Genomic DNA, 16739 nt, shown 5'->3' with positions numbered 1-16739 from the left:
TAAAAGTGATGGAAAGGAGAGTGCAGAGCATCCAAAGGCATAACTGTATATCTATATATAAAAGTAATGGTAATGGTAATGGTAATTGTAGTGTAGTGTATCTATATGTGTATATATCACCGCCACGAATGGTACATAGCAGAGAGTGTCTGTACTGAACTGATCTCTGCAACTTCAACTGCAACAGTCACACTCTCTCTCTCTCTCTCACTCATCCTTTCCTTTCCTTCCCCATCACTGACTCCTCTCTGTTACCTTTTCTTTTCTTTTTACTTCACTTTACTTACTGCTGCGGTAAAAAAACCCACCATAATGGCACCTCTGCCTGCTGCATGAAATCCATTTCCTTCCATTTTTCTCCACATGGTTTCTGCACTGCTCCACTGACCTCTCTCTCTCTCTACCTCTTCTTCCTCCTTCCTCTGGTTTTTTCTTCTCCCTTCCTTCTCTCTCCATGAAACTCAGCAAATCAATTCTCAGTCCAGTCCGCGCTACCCGAGATTTCTCCTTCCTCAGCCGCCGCCTCCGCTCCAATGGCAGCCGCAGAGGCGGGCTAGCGTCGCCGTTCGGGAAGAAAAGAGGCTGCGCTATTGAGAGCCACGAGCCTTCTTCGCCGAAGGTCACCTGCATTGGGCAAGTGAGGGTTAAATCGAAGAGGAAGGCGAGGGCTAAGGCGGCGGCAGCCGCCGCGGCGAAGCAGTGCCGGAGCCGGAGCCTGTCGAGGAGGGCGGATTTGGGGGAAGCTAGTTTCAGGAGGACGGCGACGGATCAGTCTCGCCGGAACCAGAGATGGGTTCACTTGCCGATCTCCATCTGCGAGGCTCTCCGCGGATTCGGCGCCGATTACTTGTGCTGTATCTTCCACGGCGGTTGTGGCTATGGCGGCTGCGGCGGCTGTGGCTGTGGCTGTTCGAAGAGAAAATGGTGCTGCGGGAATGGAATTAGGGGTTGTGGGGCGGCTGCTGCATTCGGGAGGTGGCTTCTCTGCCTCTCTGTGAGTGATGGTAGAGAGAGGGAGGTGGTGGTCGGAGATGCCGCCGGCGCCGCCGCGGAGGCGGCGGAGGAGGGAAGGGGTGGGTACAGGAGGCACGTGTTTGAGGATATGGAGGTTAGGGATGGGAGGATACGAGTGAGGTCTGAGTTTGAGTGTTTAGTGGAGGAGGAGCCGGCGAGAGTGAGCATTTGTATACCTCCAAAGAATGCTCTTCTGCTAATGAGATGCAGATCTGATCCCATGAAAATGGCTGCTCTTGCCAATCGGATCAGCTCTGCTGCCTCCAAATGTCGAGACGACGACCCCATTGAAGAAGAACTGGAGATGGAGATGGAGATGGAGAAGGAGAAGGAATCCCCTGGTCAAGAAATCCAAGAAGAAGAAGAAATGATGGATCATCAAGGCAAGATGATTTTGAGGAATCTCCCAGCTTCAGAACAAGTGTCTACATTCAATCAAGAGCCCGAGCCCGAGCCCGACTTAGAAATGGAAGTGGGAGACCATGACCATGACCATGACAATGAGAATGACCATTATAGGGAGGAAGTAAAAGAGCAAGAAGAAGGAGAAGGAGAAGAAGAAGAGGTTGAATCTAACATGTCCTCATTCGAAGCTCTTCTAGAGCAAGAAACAACAGAAGAACACTACCCAGAGGAGGATTGCTGCCCAGTCGAAGTTGAAGCTGAAGCTGAAGCTGGAGAAGATATCCCAATTCGGCATTCATCATCAAATGAGCACCAGGAAGAACTAATGGCTAATTCAAATTCACCAGATGCCAAGGAGGACCAACCAAATCCTCCACAAATCCAACCAGTAGAGGTCGTACAAGCTGTGGACAAGGAAACCAGCAACCAAGATCATTTAAATCAAGAAGAAGAAGAAGAAGATGATGAAAGTAATCCTCCAGCTCCTGTTCTGCCAGATTGCTTACTCCTTATGATGTGCGAGCCCAAGCTGTCAATGGAGGTCTCCAAGGAAACATGGGTCCGCGGCACCGACTTCATCCGGTGGCTGCCGGCGCGCAAGCCGGCCAAGCCCGCCACCAAAGCCGGCTGCTGCCATCACGACGCCGTCAACGTCAACGTCAAGAGAAAGCCGCCTCCCAATGACTACAGCTCCGCCACAAAGCCCATTTCCATTCCCATTCCCGTTCCCAAGCCCAAGAAGCACGATCACCTTCAGCCGCCGCGCTCCTCCTGCTCTCTGCCCGCCGCCGCCTCGTCCATGGCTACCATTCTCGAGCAGAAGCTGCAGGCGGGTGGGACCTACGAGCCCTTCGTGCTCACCCGCTGCAAGTCGGAGCCGATGCGGACGGCGGCGGCTAAACTCACGCCGGAGTCGCTCTTCTGCAAGAATTCCAGTTTGAAAATGGAGCCCCACCCGGTCGGCGTCGGGGCGGCCGGTATCAGCTGACCTGGCTGGCAATGATAATAATAAAAATAAAAATAAAATAAATAAGATTGAGTGAGTGAGTTAGTGAATTATGTGTGTAGGTGTGTTGTTAGAGAACCATTGTGCATCCGTTTGTTTTTGTACATTTCGTTATTTTCAAAATTTTATTATTACCATTACCATTAATTACCACATCTGCTTTCCTTTCCTGTAATGTTATTAGACCAATTCCGAGCTTGCCTTTGTGTCTGTATCAATTTTGTCTTAATCACATCCCTCATTTATTTTACTACATGCATAAAATTTGAATGAAAATCAGATAGATGCATACATACATTACAATTTACAATTAATTATCTATGACACCAAAATTTCCCAACAAAGTGTGGTAGTTGGGACTAGAATTCAATAAACTGGCTAGGGTAGGGTAGGGTAGGCTAGGCTAGGCTAGGCTGGTGGTTTCATTGCATTCATGTGTCGCAAATCTCACATCCATAGCACGCTGCAAGGATTGTCCATTCCAGGAAACTATTTAGTTAGTGACTGAATTCAGTCTGTCTCCATCTCCATGTGATCGACTTATTATTATTATTGTTCTTAATGATTTTTATTGCATAATTTTGATGACTAAACCATGTGAAGTCCAACAAGGAATTTGACCTTTGACTAGAGAGAGCATCAATAAATTGTCTCCTACTATAATTTTTTAAATAATCAAAATTTAAAAATTGAAATATACTATAATAGTATTTGATATATAATTAATAATACCATTTGAAATGCATTTGCTAATCCATCGTCTTCATTGTGTTTTGTCTGAATTACCACTGCTCTTATCCTCCTCATCTTCAACACCACTGGCCGTTTCAGAATTGTTCGAATCCGATGATTTGAGCTCCGACTCACCTTCGACTAAGGCGTTCATGGCGAGCTGGCCAGAATACAGGAACAATCCGAGAGAATTGAATCCGAACACGAATGTCGCCAGGTAGCATAGCCCGTTGATGATTGTCCTGATTCATTCATTCATGTTGGTTCAGTGTAATAAACAGATCACAATCATACAAATACAATCAATTAATTAGAAACACAACTTTGCGCAGGTCTGGTCTGAATCTTACCTTATTGTTATGGTTATTTGTCGAACCTACAAGAAGGATTCAATCAAACAAGATATTGATAATAAGCCTTGCTGTGAGTGTGACAGTAGATGAGATATTGTTGTCAGCGGACTGACCGAATAATTGTCTGAAAGTGTTTGGCGATTGAGAGCGTATTCAATATTTGCAGTGAATTTGTACAGAAGAATTCCAAACGCAGCAGCGATCAGAGCTCCGAGAAGCGCCTCATCAGGCGAAGGTGGAGACTTCGCTTTAATGGCTGCCATGGAAGCTTTCTTCAGATTCTCCGCCGCCGAAGACGACCTTATTCTCTGACACATACAGACACAGCAATAAATCCACGGTAATAATAACGACTTTCTTTTTGAAACGGCGTCGTACCATCTGTTTGGCGCGCTTGGCTCGCCGGCGGAAGGTTCGGAAGAGAAAGAGAGTGAAGGCGCCGGTGAGCAGAACGGTGGAGGCTGTCTGAAAAGCCGTCGAGTCGCCGGCGGCGTCGAGAATTGACGGTATTGAAGAAGACAGCAGCTCCCCAGGTCTTCCACCGGCGGCTGCAACGGTCGTCGTGAAAATTGTTCTGTGGGCAGAACAGAGGGGAAAATAAGGATTGCAGTTAGGTCTGAAGAAGAAGGAATGGCGATTGCGAAAAAACGGTTGTAATGAAGAAATGCAGGGGAAGACGACGGCGGAGACGCGGAGGAGCTGCGGCGGAGACATTTCAACGACGACGTCGTATCGATTCTCGATCTCCTATTTTGTATGGCAATATGATCTTCTTCAACGAAAATATCTTTCCCTTATTTTGTCTTATTCAGAATCGCTTTCCATTTCAGACACAAAAATTACATCAAAATAATGTAATAATTCACAATTTCTTCATTTAATGTTAGAATCTTGTTCGTCGGCCATGATTGCGTTCTCAAGATCAAACATCTACGCCATTGAGTTTCAATAACAGGGAAGCAATCCATCCCTTAAATTAATAAAAATTTCTCAAAAAGATCTGTGAGTGATATATATATATATATGTATATGAATGTATGTATATATAATCAATCATCAACACTCCTGGCGGACATTAGATGCCACAGCTCTTGCCCAAAATTTTATTTGTGCTTTCATGTCTTCACTCGACGATTGCTTCCCTTTCCCATTGCCATTGCCATTGCCATTACCACTCCATCTGGGGAGCGGAGGCGGAGGCGGCGCCGGCGCCGAGCTCTTCCACCCCTCCAAAAAGAACATTCTACGCATTCTTGTTTCGTCCTCTTCTTGTATTCTCGTCGTCTTCTTCTTATTCTTCTTTTGCGGTTGCAGGCCATGAACAGTGGTGCTCTTAATTACATTAGGGCATGTATCCAATCCAAAATCCTCGAAACCTCGTATTAATTCCTCCTCGTATTGTTTAAAGCTCGAATGTTTCTTGATTTTGCAGGCTTTGGGCTTCATCTCCTCCAGTTTACTGCTTTCCAGATCGGATTTGTTTCCATTTGTGTGAATCGATAAGCTTGAGGTTCTTCCCAGAATCTGTCGAAAATTGGATCATATAAACAACTCCCCGATTAATTATCAATTCCTTGATATATATTTTCTGAAAAAATCATAACTTTGATCATACCTTAGCACCATTGCGTCTGGGAGGCAGGTTGTCTGAATTTTTCATAGAAGCCTGTCTGATCAACTTCCCCAAGGAGAACTCAACCTCGTCTTCCTCGTCGTCGTCGCCATGAAAATCTTCAGAATCCTCCTGCAAATTATCCGGCAGAGATGGGGCACGATGCAAGCACGTCTGCGATGCCATTTCCCTGTTCCTGTCAGAAATCTTTCTTGCCTGATTTCTTCCCCCTCGTCGTTCCAGTCTCGATCCCTCCGATGGTGTCCTGGAGATCACATTCACACCATGGCGCAGAAGGTTCGATTCGGGGATTTTCTTGATCGAAGCGTAGGTTTCTTCGTATGATTTGGACGAGGAGGTGCAAGGCTCGGACATGCTCCTCGACATTCTTGGCTTGCCGTGGAGCAAATTGCCGAAGAACCAGGAATCCTCCAACAGCTCTCCAGGCTCCATTTTGTTCTTCTCCTGCGATTCTTCTTCGTGCCCATCGAGATCCATTTTACTCACCACCTCCTGAATTCGGGCAACCTTAAATCTTGGTGGCTATCTTGTCTTCAGGAAAGACACGATTCAATAGCCATCAAGGAAAAATAAAAAAGAAAGCAATTTGAAGGTATATAACTATGGTGGTTCTGGCTCGTCTTGTAAAGCTGTCCGATTGGCTGATTGAGAGGCCATGTGGGATAGAGATGTCATGTGCAAGCAATATTGTCATATACACAATAATAATAATAAAAATAATAATTAATTATATTAATAATAATTTAAGAAATACTACATATTAGTATTACATTAGTGGACATGGGATCATGAGATGTTCCAATTATTGAACTTGTGGACATGAGACTAATATGGGGTGTTCCAATCATTGAACATGAATTACTACAGAGAGCTGTAGGGGAAGAAGGGGGGGGGGGGGGGGGGGGGGGGGGGGCTACTTTAGCAGGTCCCTGGACTCCAGCTCCACACCACCCAAGCTGGCTGGGTTTGGCTCTCCGGGATCTGCAGTCCTGGTGGTCGTCAACAACTGTCTGGGTTTGAGTTGAAGCAAATTATTCTTCACAAAATAAAAAGCCACATAACATAACATCTAAGTATTAAAATAATAAAAGACTATAATTAATACAACAATGGTGTGAATGATGGTTTCTTTGGTAATGTTACTAAGTAGTAGAATATTGTGACACAATATTATTAGGACATAATCAATTGGTTGCAAAGATTAACAGCAAAAAATTTCATGCCAGCTGAGCCCATGTGCTCCTCCTTTTGAGAACCAATATATATATATATATATAAGTCAACACAGTAGTACTTCCTGACAATACATATAAATCATTTAATTTGTTCCAACTAGATTACAGCTGCTGCAAGATTCTATGTATGCAAGCACAATTGTAGTTGTAGTAATCCTAAGTTGTGGTAATCATCAATATTCTGGGCTTTTGTAAAGAAATGAGTAAGAATAATATAAATGAAAAAGGGCTTAATTTAGCATATCAAAGTTGGCACTGTCTGTATGTGGCGAATGGCAATAAAGACGACCCAATGGTCCAGAAGAGACAATGTCGAAACGACGTCGCATGTGATTGATGGATGTCTTGCAGTTGCATATATATATTACTCCTGCGTCCCCCTTGGGTGTGTTAGTTAACATATATACCAGAATTTAAGATAAAGTATAATTAGTAGATAATTAAAAATATATCAATAAAAATAATTAATTTATAATAGAAATCATTATATATTAAGATTAAGATGACTAATTAATTTAATTAAAATTATAAAAAAATTAAATTAGAAAAAAAAGTAACATACGGAAAAAAATGACAATATGGACATAATATGGGAAAAAGAGGAAGTACATGTTTGCCTTGCTTGGTTTGGTATTATCAAACAAAAATATGATAAAATAGGCTACCTCTTACAATCTTATCGGCTGCATATTGTCTACTATCACTAATTATCAAGAAAAAATAAACAATCATATGTATATGTATATCTATATACATATTTAAGAAAAATTAAATTCATATTTTGCAGCCTTAAAACGTATTCCTACTAAATTTAACTATGTTTCATTGTTCCACAATAGGTGTGCTTGGTTTGCGATTTTGTACTTTTGTTAGTAGTCTGTTAATATTTTAATTGATTGTTTTGATTCGTAATTTTTCAAAATTGATTAGTGGATGAGTGAGACATATAATGGGTCATGGAAGATAATTAATTGATTGAGTCTTAATATTAATCAATAAGTGAATTAATTATAACGAGCTAAATTAAATTTGTATAGAGAACATAAAAATATAAAATTCACATACAATTATAATCACTGTATTTGAACCTGATCCTGAATAAATTTAACTTGATTTTGAACATAGGTTCGAACGGGCTGTAATCGGGGTCAAAATCATAAAGTTGGAAGTTGGAGCATAAACTATAATCGGTGAGTTGGGACTTCGATTTATTTGTTCCATAAACTCATGATATATAATTAAACCAAATGAGATTACAAATATTAGCCTAACTATCTATTTACATCAAAATACATGAAGTTGGACATGGATTTAATATGTATAACGTATTATACTACGGACGTATTTTTCTTTGAAATTTAAAGTATGAAATTTAAAATACTTATTATGATCATTATTTAGCGGCGTCCACGGCGTAACAACTTGCATGATGGAACTCTACTATGAAAGGAACATTATCTTCTTTTTCAAAAGTTGGTTGGTTTGATAAGACAGTATTTTGGTTGTTTTGATTTTGTTTTTCAAAATTTTGATTTACTGGTATCACTTGAGTTGCATACAAAAATTGATTTATCTTGAGAGACAAAATGTCATTACTGGATATACTACTATAAAGTAATTTGTTTGCGGTAATGGGTATCTTCGACTAAATTTTATTCTTTATCTTACATCCTCTCGCACCATATTTTTGGACTGTGCACAACATATCCTCGAAGCAGTATATTCTCCATTCTAAGAAAGTATTTCTATGTTCGGTTGTTACTTATTTTATTATAATATTTATTATTATTTCACATTGGAGCATTATTTTTATTTTTCAATAATATTTTAATTTTTTTTCTTTTATGTGAAATAGTTATTGAATCATTATATGATATAATTTGTATTTTGTATTGATATATTTGATTGAATACGACAAAATTATAGTATAATATTAGAAACGATGAAATAACAGGAAGAAAAGAAAATTCTATTATATTTCTTGCCTGGCTGACAAATTGTATTATTAGTTTTCTACATTGGTCTAGAATATTCTACTGTTATGTCTTATATAGTTATATATATATATATATTTATATATATATTATTGCATTTTTTACAAAGTTCTATAAGACTACACTGATATTGGATCAATAAAGTATTTATGGGTAACCATAATTAGACTTTTTTATTATTTTAGTTCCGTAAGTAGAGCATGTCGCAAACTATTTTCATAAGTGAAAGTTTTTCGTTGTCTTAGTCCTCCGGCATCGGAGACGCCCGCGTGGCGACGTGTCCGCCAGGTCAGCGACACCTGGCGGACACATGAATTTACTTTTTTTTTTTATTTTATTTATTTTATTTTTTTATTTTTTTTAATTAGACCAAATAAAAAAAATAAAAAATACAAATAAAATTAAAAATAATTTTTTTAAAAAAAATTTAAAAAATAAAAAAAAAAAGCATCTCCGACGCCGGAGGACTAAAACAACGAAAATTTTTCATTTATGGAACTAGTTTGCGACAGGCTCCACTTACGGGACTAAAATGATAAGGGGTAAAGTTACGAGACTAAAAAAAACAATTTATCAAATATTTAATATGTTTCCAAATAGGCTAAATATTATCGAATTTTATGGAGTTTTTCGAGCAATCAAGCATTATGATAAATGATCTAAGACCACCCGGAAAGCAATTTGGAAAAGTAAAATAGATCTATAATTAAATTTTTGTAATAATACTTTTATATTTCATAATAGAATAGTTTTGACTATTAATAACTATTCTCAAAATTTTATTACTAATAAAAATATATTATTTTATCTCACCAAATATTACACTAAAATACTATTTAAATAAAAATTTGAATTAATATTTTATTTTAAATCAATTTTAAACTAAAATTAAACAAATAAGAAGACTGTAATATTAATATTATTTTTAATATTTATTTATTATAATGTTTAATAAATATTTTTGTAATCAAATAAAAAAAAAGCTGTAATATTAATATTATTTTTAATATTTATTTATTATAATGTTTAATAAATACTTTTATAAATTTATGTAAAATAAGAACTACAAAATCAAATAAAAATTAGTGCGTGTTTCTTACTCCCTCTTTCGTAAAGATGGACTCATCTATTTTTATGTAATTTAGTTTGTATTTTTATTATTTTTAAAAAAATTATTGGTGTAAAAATAGAAAAATAGTATAATTTTCTCTATTAAAAATAGAAACAAGTCTTTCTTTTTTTAGTAGACAAGAAACATAAACATATTTTTTAATTATAAAAGTAAAATGTTTCAAAACAAAATTAATATTATTCGAAAATAAACAATTAAAATATTTTGTATATATATCAAATTATTATTTAGATAAAAGATTTAATTTTAGATTAAAACGGCAATTTTTATATTAATTTACAACATTATTATACACTTTACTTATAATGATTTAATTTGGGTTTTTACTCAATAATTATACACTTTACTAAACAACTTATTAAATTAGATCTTAAAATAGGAAAAGGAAAAAATAAGTCCGCCCACCAACCAAACGGGTGAGCAGAGCTTCTAGTTTAGGGTGGGTTACCCAAACCCGATCCGTTTTATTCAGAGAAGCGGCAGAACTATCGAACCAAATCAAACCACAGCGAAGCGGATCCGATTTGCGGGCGTCTCCTCCAAAGTCCAAACCTTCTCCAAAGCCTGAAATCCAAACCCTAACCCTTTTTCGATCTTTCGGATCCTCCGGTCGGACTCTGTCCGCAACTTCGATTCCGTCGTCCCGGCGGAATTCCCGTTCCAGGTTCGTTTTTCTCCGATCTCTATTTTAGATCCGACCCGAATTTGATCAGCAGACAAATCACCGATCTGCTGTGCAATGCAATTTTGCTTTCGATTTTGTTGGAGATAAATTTATGTGTGTTCTCCATGCAATTTTTTGTTTTTAATATTATTTGTTTTAATCACCAATGTTGTGGAAACCCTATCGGGTACCATCTTGTTGAATTATTTTTATTTTTAATTTTTTGGGAATCGAAGAGGGCATAATGTGTCTGTGAGTTTGGTGCACATTTGTTGAGTGACTCTGGGCTTAGTGGGTGCCTGAAATTTTGGTCTGTACAGCTCAGTTTCTAAACGTGATTTTGGTTTCATTAATAGTTTATAGTCAACTGCTTTGTAGTTTATACTCTGCTGAAGGCAATATAGTAAACAATTTATTGGAAAAACCCCTTATTGCTGTTTGACAGAAGAATTATGCATTGGTCATTCTAATGTTGTCAGAATTAGTTGTGATTGTCTTGCATCTTTAAATTTGAGATACTTTTTAGTTTTAGTAACCTTTCACGTGCCCGTTGAGATTAGAAGAGATTTGGGGTTTGAGAGAAGATGAATTTCAGATGAAAGTTTTGGAAAAAGCAATGAAGTTTGGTTTTTATTTTCTCTTTCACATTTCCTATTTTCTTGTTTTGTTGCTTAAATGTGTTTAGTGATGGGTTGTCTGCTTTAGTCTCCTCCATGATTTCTTCTAAGATGAGAGAATGGCAATTATTCATGGGCAATTTAATTAATTACAAACAGCAGAAATTGCAACTCCCCATGCAAAATTCTCTGCCTAGAAGAGCTTATTTTACCTTGCTCCTTTGGTATTTCCTATGTAGTTTTCTTTCTATTTTTGTTTTCATCTGTGGCCTATTGATATTACTCCGTGTGCTTATTGCTTTATGTTGTGCTTGAAAATGTAGTAGCATCACTGCCCTCCCCTTTGTTCTCTGGACAAGAAACAGGGTTGCTAATAGTCTTGCCTATCCATGCCGTCCATTTCTTGAAATAGTCTATTATACACCTGTCTTAATTGTTGTCTTCATTGATGTCATTTTAACTGAATGAAAGAAAGTTGAATTCAGTTAAACTCATTGCACTTCAAAAGGAATTCTGCTACTATTTGTCGTGTCGTTAATGCAGATACCATATTCTTGACGTCGTGTACATGTCATGGAAATATTAAATGAGATCCCTGCCAAGAAAACAAAGAGGTTGACATCTGTTGTATGGAATCACTTTGAAAGAGTGCGAAAGGCTGATGTACAATATGCTGTCTGTGTCCATTGCAAGAAGAAATTAAGTGGGTCCAGTAATAGCGGCACAACACATTTAAGAAATCATTTGTTGCGGTGTTTGAAGAGATCGAACTATGATGTTTCACAAATACTTTCTGCAAAGAGGAAGAGAAAAGAAACCAGTCAAAGTCCACTTCGTCAAAGCAACCTTCCTCTTACAGTCCTCAACTATGAAGATGGAAAAATGAAGGATGACCTCCTCAGTCCTGTACCTCTGAAATTTGATCAGGAGCAGAAGAAAGAAGAGACAAATCAGAATATCAATTTGGGAAGCATTAAATTTGATCAAGAGCGAAGTCGGTTGGATCTGGCTCGAATGATTATGTCACATGGTTATCCATTGGCCATGGTGGATCATGTTGGCTTCAAAATATTTGTCAAGAATCTGCAGCCGTTGTTTGAGATTAATAGTAATGATGTCGTTGAATCAGATTGCATGGCCATCTACGCAAAAGAGAAAGAGAAAATATACGATGCCATTTTCAATCTCCATGGTAGAATCAACATTTCTGTTGACAACTGGACTTCACCTGATAATTCTGAATATGTTTGCTTGACTGCTAACTACGTCGATGAGGACTGGAAGCTTCAGAAGAAGATGCTTAATTTCTTATCATTGGATCCTACACACACTGACAACGTACTTGCAGAGGTTATTATTAAGAGGTTGACTGACTGGACCATTGACCGCAAGTTGTTTTCAATGACATTTGATGATTGTTCTGGTTATGAAGTTATGGTTTTCAGGATTAAGGAGTGGCTATCCCAAAATAGATTCCTTTTAAAGAATGCTGAATTATTTGATGTGAGATGTGTTACACATCTGGTGAAGTCCATTGTTCAGGAAGTGATGGAAGCATCTCGGGATGTGATACATAAAGTTAGGGAGATCATAAGGCATGTGAAAAATTCACAAGCATTGCTAGGAAAATTTAATGAAATTGCACGACAAGTTGGAATTACTAGCAACCGGTGTCTACTTCTTGACTGTCCACTGCGATGGAACTCCACATACATGATGCTTGAAACAGCAATTGAGTACAAGGATGCCCTCTGTCTTCTGCAAGAGCATGATGCACCCAACTCAAATGGTTTATCTGAGACGGAGTGGGAATGGGCTTCTTCTGTTGCTGGCTACATGAAATATTTTCTTGAATTTACGAACATCATTACAGGGAAGAAATGCCCGACTTCTAACATATATTTTCCAGAAATATGTGATATGCACCTTCAATTGATTGAGTGGTGTAAAAGCTCTGATGATTTTCTTAGTTCTTTGGCTTTGAAGATGAAGCTTAAGTTCGACATATATTGGAGCAAGTGCAGCTTAGTTTTGGCTATGGCAGCAATTCTGGATCCTCGTTTCAAATTGAAGCTGGTGGAGTACTATTTTCAGCAGATTTATGGCAGTGACGCTCCTGATCGTATCAAGGAAGTTTCTGATGGTCTCAGGGAAATTTTTGATGAGTACTCAATGGGTTCATCTAGGCTTGAGGATTCATCTCTTCCTGGCACCAGCACACCAAGCACCAGCAATAGTTCTAGAGATAAACTTAAAGGCTTTGACAAGTTTTTATATGAGACTACACAAAGCCAGAGTTTATCATCCGATCTTGAAAAGTATTTGGAGGAGCCTGTCTTCCCGAGAAATTATGATTTCAGCATATTGAATTGGTGGAAAGTCCACATGCCCAGGTATCCAATCTTGTCTATCATGGCTCGTGATGTTCTTGCGATCCCTGTATCAACTCTTTGGCCCGAAGTGGCATTCAGCAATGGCGGCAGGGTGCTTGATCCGTACCACAGTTCATTAAATCCAGAGACTAGAGAAACTTTGGTCTGTGGACAAGATTGGTTGAGGATCGAACCTGAAGGTAATAACAATTTCAAAGCATATCATACACTCCGTCTCTAACATTGTACAATAAACCATTTTTTATTATTTCTCTTGTTTGTCTAGCAACCAGCCTGATTTCTAGCAGTTTCCCCACACCAATTTCAGCTGAAGCAAGTTGACGATACCATAAGGTATGCTCCTATCACTATAAAGGTTGTAAATAGATTTCGATGTGGAATTGTACTGATCAGCTTATTCTTGATTTCACATGAAATTCGAACTGCTGGAAAGCAGGCTGTGCAGACTCTACTAGTTTTTCTCAGCGCCCTTTCCTTTCCCTTGTGTGCTCAACTACATCAAACATGATATGTGGAGGATTTGCATTTTGCTCTCCGTATATTTTGATGATCCCGGGATTTAGTAGATTTTTTTTTTCATCTGTAGTTTGTGTTCGTAGTTAACTGGGTGTTTGTTGCTGATATTGATCTTCTTAAGACTGGGGAAGTGAGTCAAGTTTACCTTTGAATACTGAGCTGCTCTTTTCAGGATATATGCTTATTTGCAATGTCGTGATTGTAATATGTACATGGGGCTGGCTAGTTTTGCATAATCTTGTCTGAGATTGGTGTGTTTTGGTGGCCATAGATATGAAAGAATACCCATTGAATCATGATGAATATATCAAGAAAATATTTGTTCAGATATCTCATTGAATATTTGGTAATAATCTACATTGTAGATTCAGGCCCTGAATCTGCTGTTTTTGTGTGGAATCTGCCCTTTCTAATACTCTCGATTTGAATCAAATTGAATGCTTATCAGGCCGGTGTGACCCTTCTGTTGGGCTCGAAGACGAACTTGATCAATGACTCCTTGATCAGAAGAATCTCCGGGAATTCACTAATCAACTTAGAAGCATCCAATTCGTTGTTACATCTTGGAGCAACTATGACCTGAGCTTGCTCCTCGAGTGTGAAGTTGGTCCATGTAAACTCCGGGTCGACGTATTGTTTGTACATCTCCAAAACCTCGTTGTGGCTGACAACACCCGGATTTGTGAAGTTCCATATCCCCCTAAGGTTTCGTTTCGCCATCTCGATTGAAACAGGGAGAAGCTCATCCAAGATTGTCATGCTGTTGGGGATGTTAGCCACTTTGCTATACCTCGTGATCTTAGTAATAAAATTGCGCGGATTGCTCAGGTCCGAAGATGTAGGCATTCGAACCCTCAGCGTGCACACATTGTCGTAGTCTTTCAAGAGCTCTTCCACCTGATCGAAGGCGCGTAAAATCCATCAAAATCAGCACAGAGATTGTAGTTAAAATTCAAATTGATGGAAGGGGAATATTACCATGGCCTTGGTCTTCGAATAGAAAGAACTGGTAAAATTAGGAGTATCTTCCTCCTTGAACCCCATCCTGGAACCCTGCTGGTGTCGATCATCATACTCAAATATACAGCCAGTGGCAAAGTTCACCATGAGAAGCCCATGCTCGAGGCATGCGTCTGCCAAGTTCAATGTCCCGGTAACGTTCGTGCGAATCGTTTCAGTCTTGTGGCTCTCGCACCAATCAACGTTCGGTCTACCCGTAACACCAGCAGCATTGAAAACGTGCGTTGGCTTCACGGCTAGAATGTCTGCTTTAAGCTGCGATCGATGCTCAAGACGACCCTTTCCATACTCGTAGTGGATACCTTCTTTCTCGCACAATCTTCCGAGCATACCACCAATCCATCCGGTCCTGCCATAGATCAAAAACTTGATGCCCGGCGACGACGAATGTCTTGGGCTCGGTACTACCATTCTTGTTCGATTAGGATTCCGATCGAGCTCTGATGTCCCGTAGTCGTACCGATCCGCCCCATCGAAATGCCTCCCGATTCCACCGGGCATCATCAGCATTCTCGGATGGGGAAGAAGCGCACTGGACACGTCTCCCCACCAATCGGGGTTATTCGTGTACCAGTCGATAGTCTTCTTCAGACCCTCTTCCCAGGTTGTCCTTTCCGACCATCCTAAATTCGTCAGCTTCCGGTCGTCGACGAAATACCGTTGATCATTAAACGGTCTGTTCTCCACAAACTTAATGTTTCTATCAGGATCGATCTCAAACAGTCTGCATATGTCTCTAGCTACGTCGATCACTCTCCTTTCCTTCTTGGTCCCGATGTTGTAAACATGGCCGACTTCTCCCTTGTGTAGAATCACTTCGAAGGCCTCAACAACATCCTCGCAGTAAAGGTAACTTCGGACATTAGAACCATCGCCGTGAATCGGAAGAACTTCCCCTCTCATGGCTAAAAGGATGAACTTAGGAATCAGCTTCTCGGGGAATTGATTGGGGCCGTAAACATTGTTTCCTCGGGTTGTAATGACAGGAAGCCCGTAAGATCTTGCGTAAGCCATTACAAGCATTTCGGCTCCAGCTTTGGTGGCAGAGTAAGGATTTGTCGGGAGGAGTTGCGAGGCCTCATGATTACCGGCAACAGCATCCTCGTCGGTTTCCCCATAGACCTCATCGGTGCTGACATGGATAAACCTTCTGATCCGACCGGTAACCTTGCATGCTTCCAAAAGAACATGGGTGCTATAGATGTTGTTCTTTGTAAACTCGAAGCTGTTGCCGAAAGAATTGTCGACGTGTGTCTGCGCTGCAAAGTGCATTATAGTGTCGATGTTCTCGACGATGAGGAGGTAGTTGACGAGGTCTGGGCTGGCAATGTCGCCCTTGACAAACTTTAAGTTCGACGAAGATGAGGATGGAAGGAGGTTTTTGAGATTGGAGCAATAATCTAGTTTGTCCAGCACGACAATGTTGTAGTCCGGGTAGTTTCGGATGAGCCGGTTTGCGACATGAGAAGCTATGAAGCCTGCAGCCCCAGTGATGAGGATGTTTTTGGGCTTGAAAGTCGACATCTTAGGATAAAAATATCAGAACAAAAAGATTTAATGATAAGAAAAAGTGTAAGAAAACAGGAAAGATTAATGCAGTTTATACGAGGAGGGGAGACTTGGCAGCGACAACCAACGAACATCTCCCACTTATATACAAACCGCAAGCCGGTTGGGGTGGGCAAAAAAATCGAATCGAATCGTCAAATCGAACAATTTTCAGTTAATCGAGCAAATTCGATTTTAATACAAATATTGTATGTTTGATATTTATTCTATTAAGTTTAATTTCGATTTTTTATATTTTTTTCGGTACGATGATATATTTATATTATTATATTTTAAAATTTATATTAATAAGTATATTCGGTTCGATGTCGGGTTTCGATGCGGATATTTGTAAATATTTTTATTTAATTAGATTCAAATTATTTTTTAATATATATTTTTTTAATTTCGATTCGATTCGAATTTTACAAATATTTTCTATTAATCGAAATTTTCGGTTCGAATACTGTTCGCAAT

The 16739-nt window shown here is 39.2% G+C and overlaps 5 protein-coding genes across 8 annotated transcripts; 2 read left to right on the top strand and 3 right to left on the bottom strand.

Moving 5' to 3' along the window:
* The first annotated feature begins 454 nt into the window (after nt 1–454).
* LOC127240087 (uncharacterized) lies at nt 455–2590 on the top strand. Its single transcript, XM_051258538.1, has one exon. It carries the CDS (start codon nt 455–457, stop codon nt 2405–2407), a length of 1953 nt encoding a protein of 650 aa, XP_051114495.1. The 3' UTR covers nt 2408–2590.
* Nucleotides 1739–4224, bottom strand: LOC127240090 (uncharacterized). 3 transcript variants are annotated; one of them, XR_007836293.1, is made up of 6 exons: nt 3889–4224; nt 3624–3818; nt 3508–3533; nt 3158–3399; nt 1926–2412; nt 1739–1823 (listed from the first exon to the last, which is right to left on the bottom strand). XR_007836293.1 is itself a non-coding variant. In XM_051258544.1 (5 exons), exons 1-4 carry the CDS (start codon nt 4222–4224, stop codon nt 3189–3191), a joined length of 768 nt encoding a protein of 255 aa, XP_051114501.1. In that variant the 3' UTR covers nt 1739–2412; nt 3158–3188. The 3 variants fall into 3 exon arrangements, 2 of the variants coding, with proteins under 2 accessions (XP_051114501.1, XP_051114502.1); XM_051258544.1 differs by having other exon boundaries at nt 1739–2412; XM_051258545.1 differs by lacking the exons at nt 1739–1823; nt 1926–2412 and adding an exon at nt 2770–2888.
* A 43-nt stretch (nt 4225–4267) lies between these two features.
* On the bottom strand, nt 4268–5820 carry LOC127240089 (uncharacterized). The gene is made up of 2 exons (XM_051258543.1): nt 5126–5820; nt 4268–5034 (listed from the first exon to the last, which is right to left on the bottom strand). The coding sequence occupies exons 1-2, from the start codon at nt 5618–5620 to the stop codon at nt 4567–4569; spliced, it is 963 nt and encodes a 320-aa protein (XP_051114500.1). The 5' UTR covers nt 5621–5820; the 3' UTR covers nt 4268–4566.
* Nucleotides 5821–9943: 4123 nt separating this feature from the next.
* Nucleotides 9944–14274, top strand: LOC127240412 (zinc finger BED domain-containing protein RICESLEEPER 1-like). 2 transcript variants are annotated; one of them, XM_051259088.1, is made up of 4 exons: nt 9944–10168; nt 11329–13357; nt 13444–13511; nt 14143–14274. In XM_051259088.1, the coding sequence occupies exons 2-3, from the start codon at nt 11359–11361 to the stop codon at nt 13497–13499; spliced, it is 2055 nt and encodes a 684-aa protein (XP_051115045.1). In that variant the 5' UTR covers nt 9944–10168; nt 11329–11358; the 3' UTR covers nt 13500–13511; nt 14143–14274. The 2 variants fall into 2 exon arrangements, with proteins under 2 accessions (XP_051115045.1, XP_051115044.1); XM_051259087.1 differs by lacking the exon at nt 14143–14274 and adding an exon at nt 13615–14036 and having other exon boundaries at nt 9946–10168.
* LOC127240413 (trifunctional UDP-glucose 4,6-dehydratase/UDP-4-keto-6-deoxy-D-glucose 3,5-epimerase/UDP-4-keto-L-rhamnose-reductase RHM1-like) lies at nt 14139–16238 on the bottom strand. Its single transcript, XM_051259089.1, has 2 exons — nt 14673–16238; nt 14139–14591 (listed from the first exon to the last, which is right to left on the bottom strand). Exons 1-2 carry the CDS (start codon nt 16236–16238, stop codon nt 14139–14141), a joined length of 2019 nt encoding a protein of 672 aa, XP_051115046.1.
* Between the last annotated feature and the right edge of the window lie 501 nt (nt 16239–16739).

Source organism: Andrographis paniculata, unplaced genomic scaffold (assembly GCF_009805555.1).
Source record: "Andrographis paniculata isolate CXL003 unplaced genomic scaffold, ASM980555v1 Contig79END, whole genome shotgun sequence".
Lineage (NCBI taxonomy): Eukaryota > Viridiplantae > Streptophyta > Magnoliopsida > Lamiales > Acanthaceae > Andrographis > Andrographis paniculata.
The sequence above is the reverse complement of the archived record's forward strand: the minus strand, read 5'-3'. Positions and strand labels throughout refer to the sequence as shown.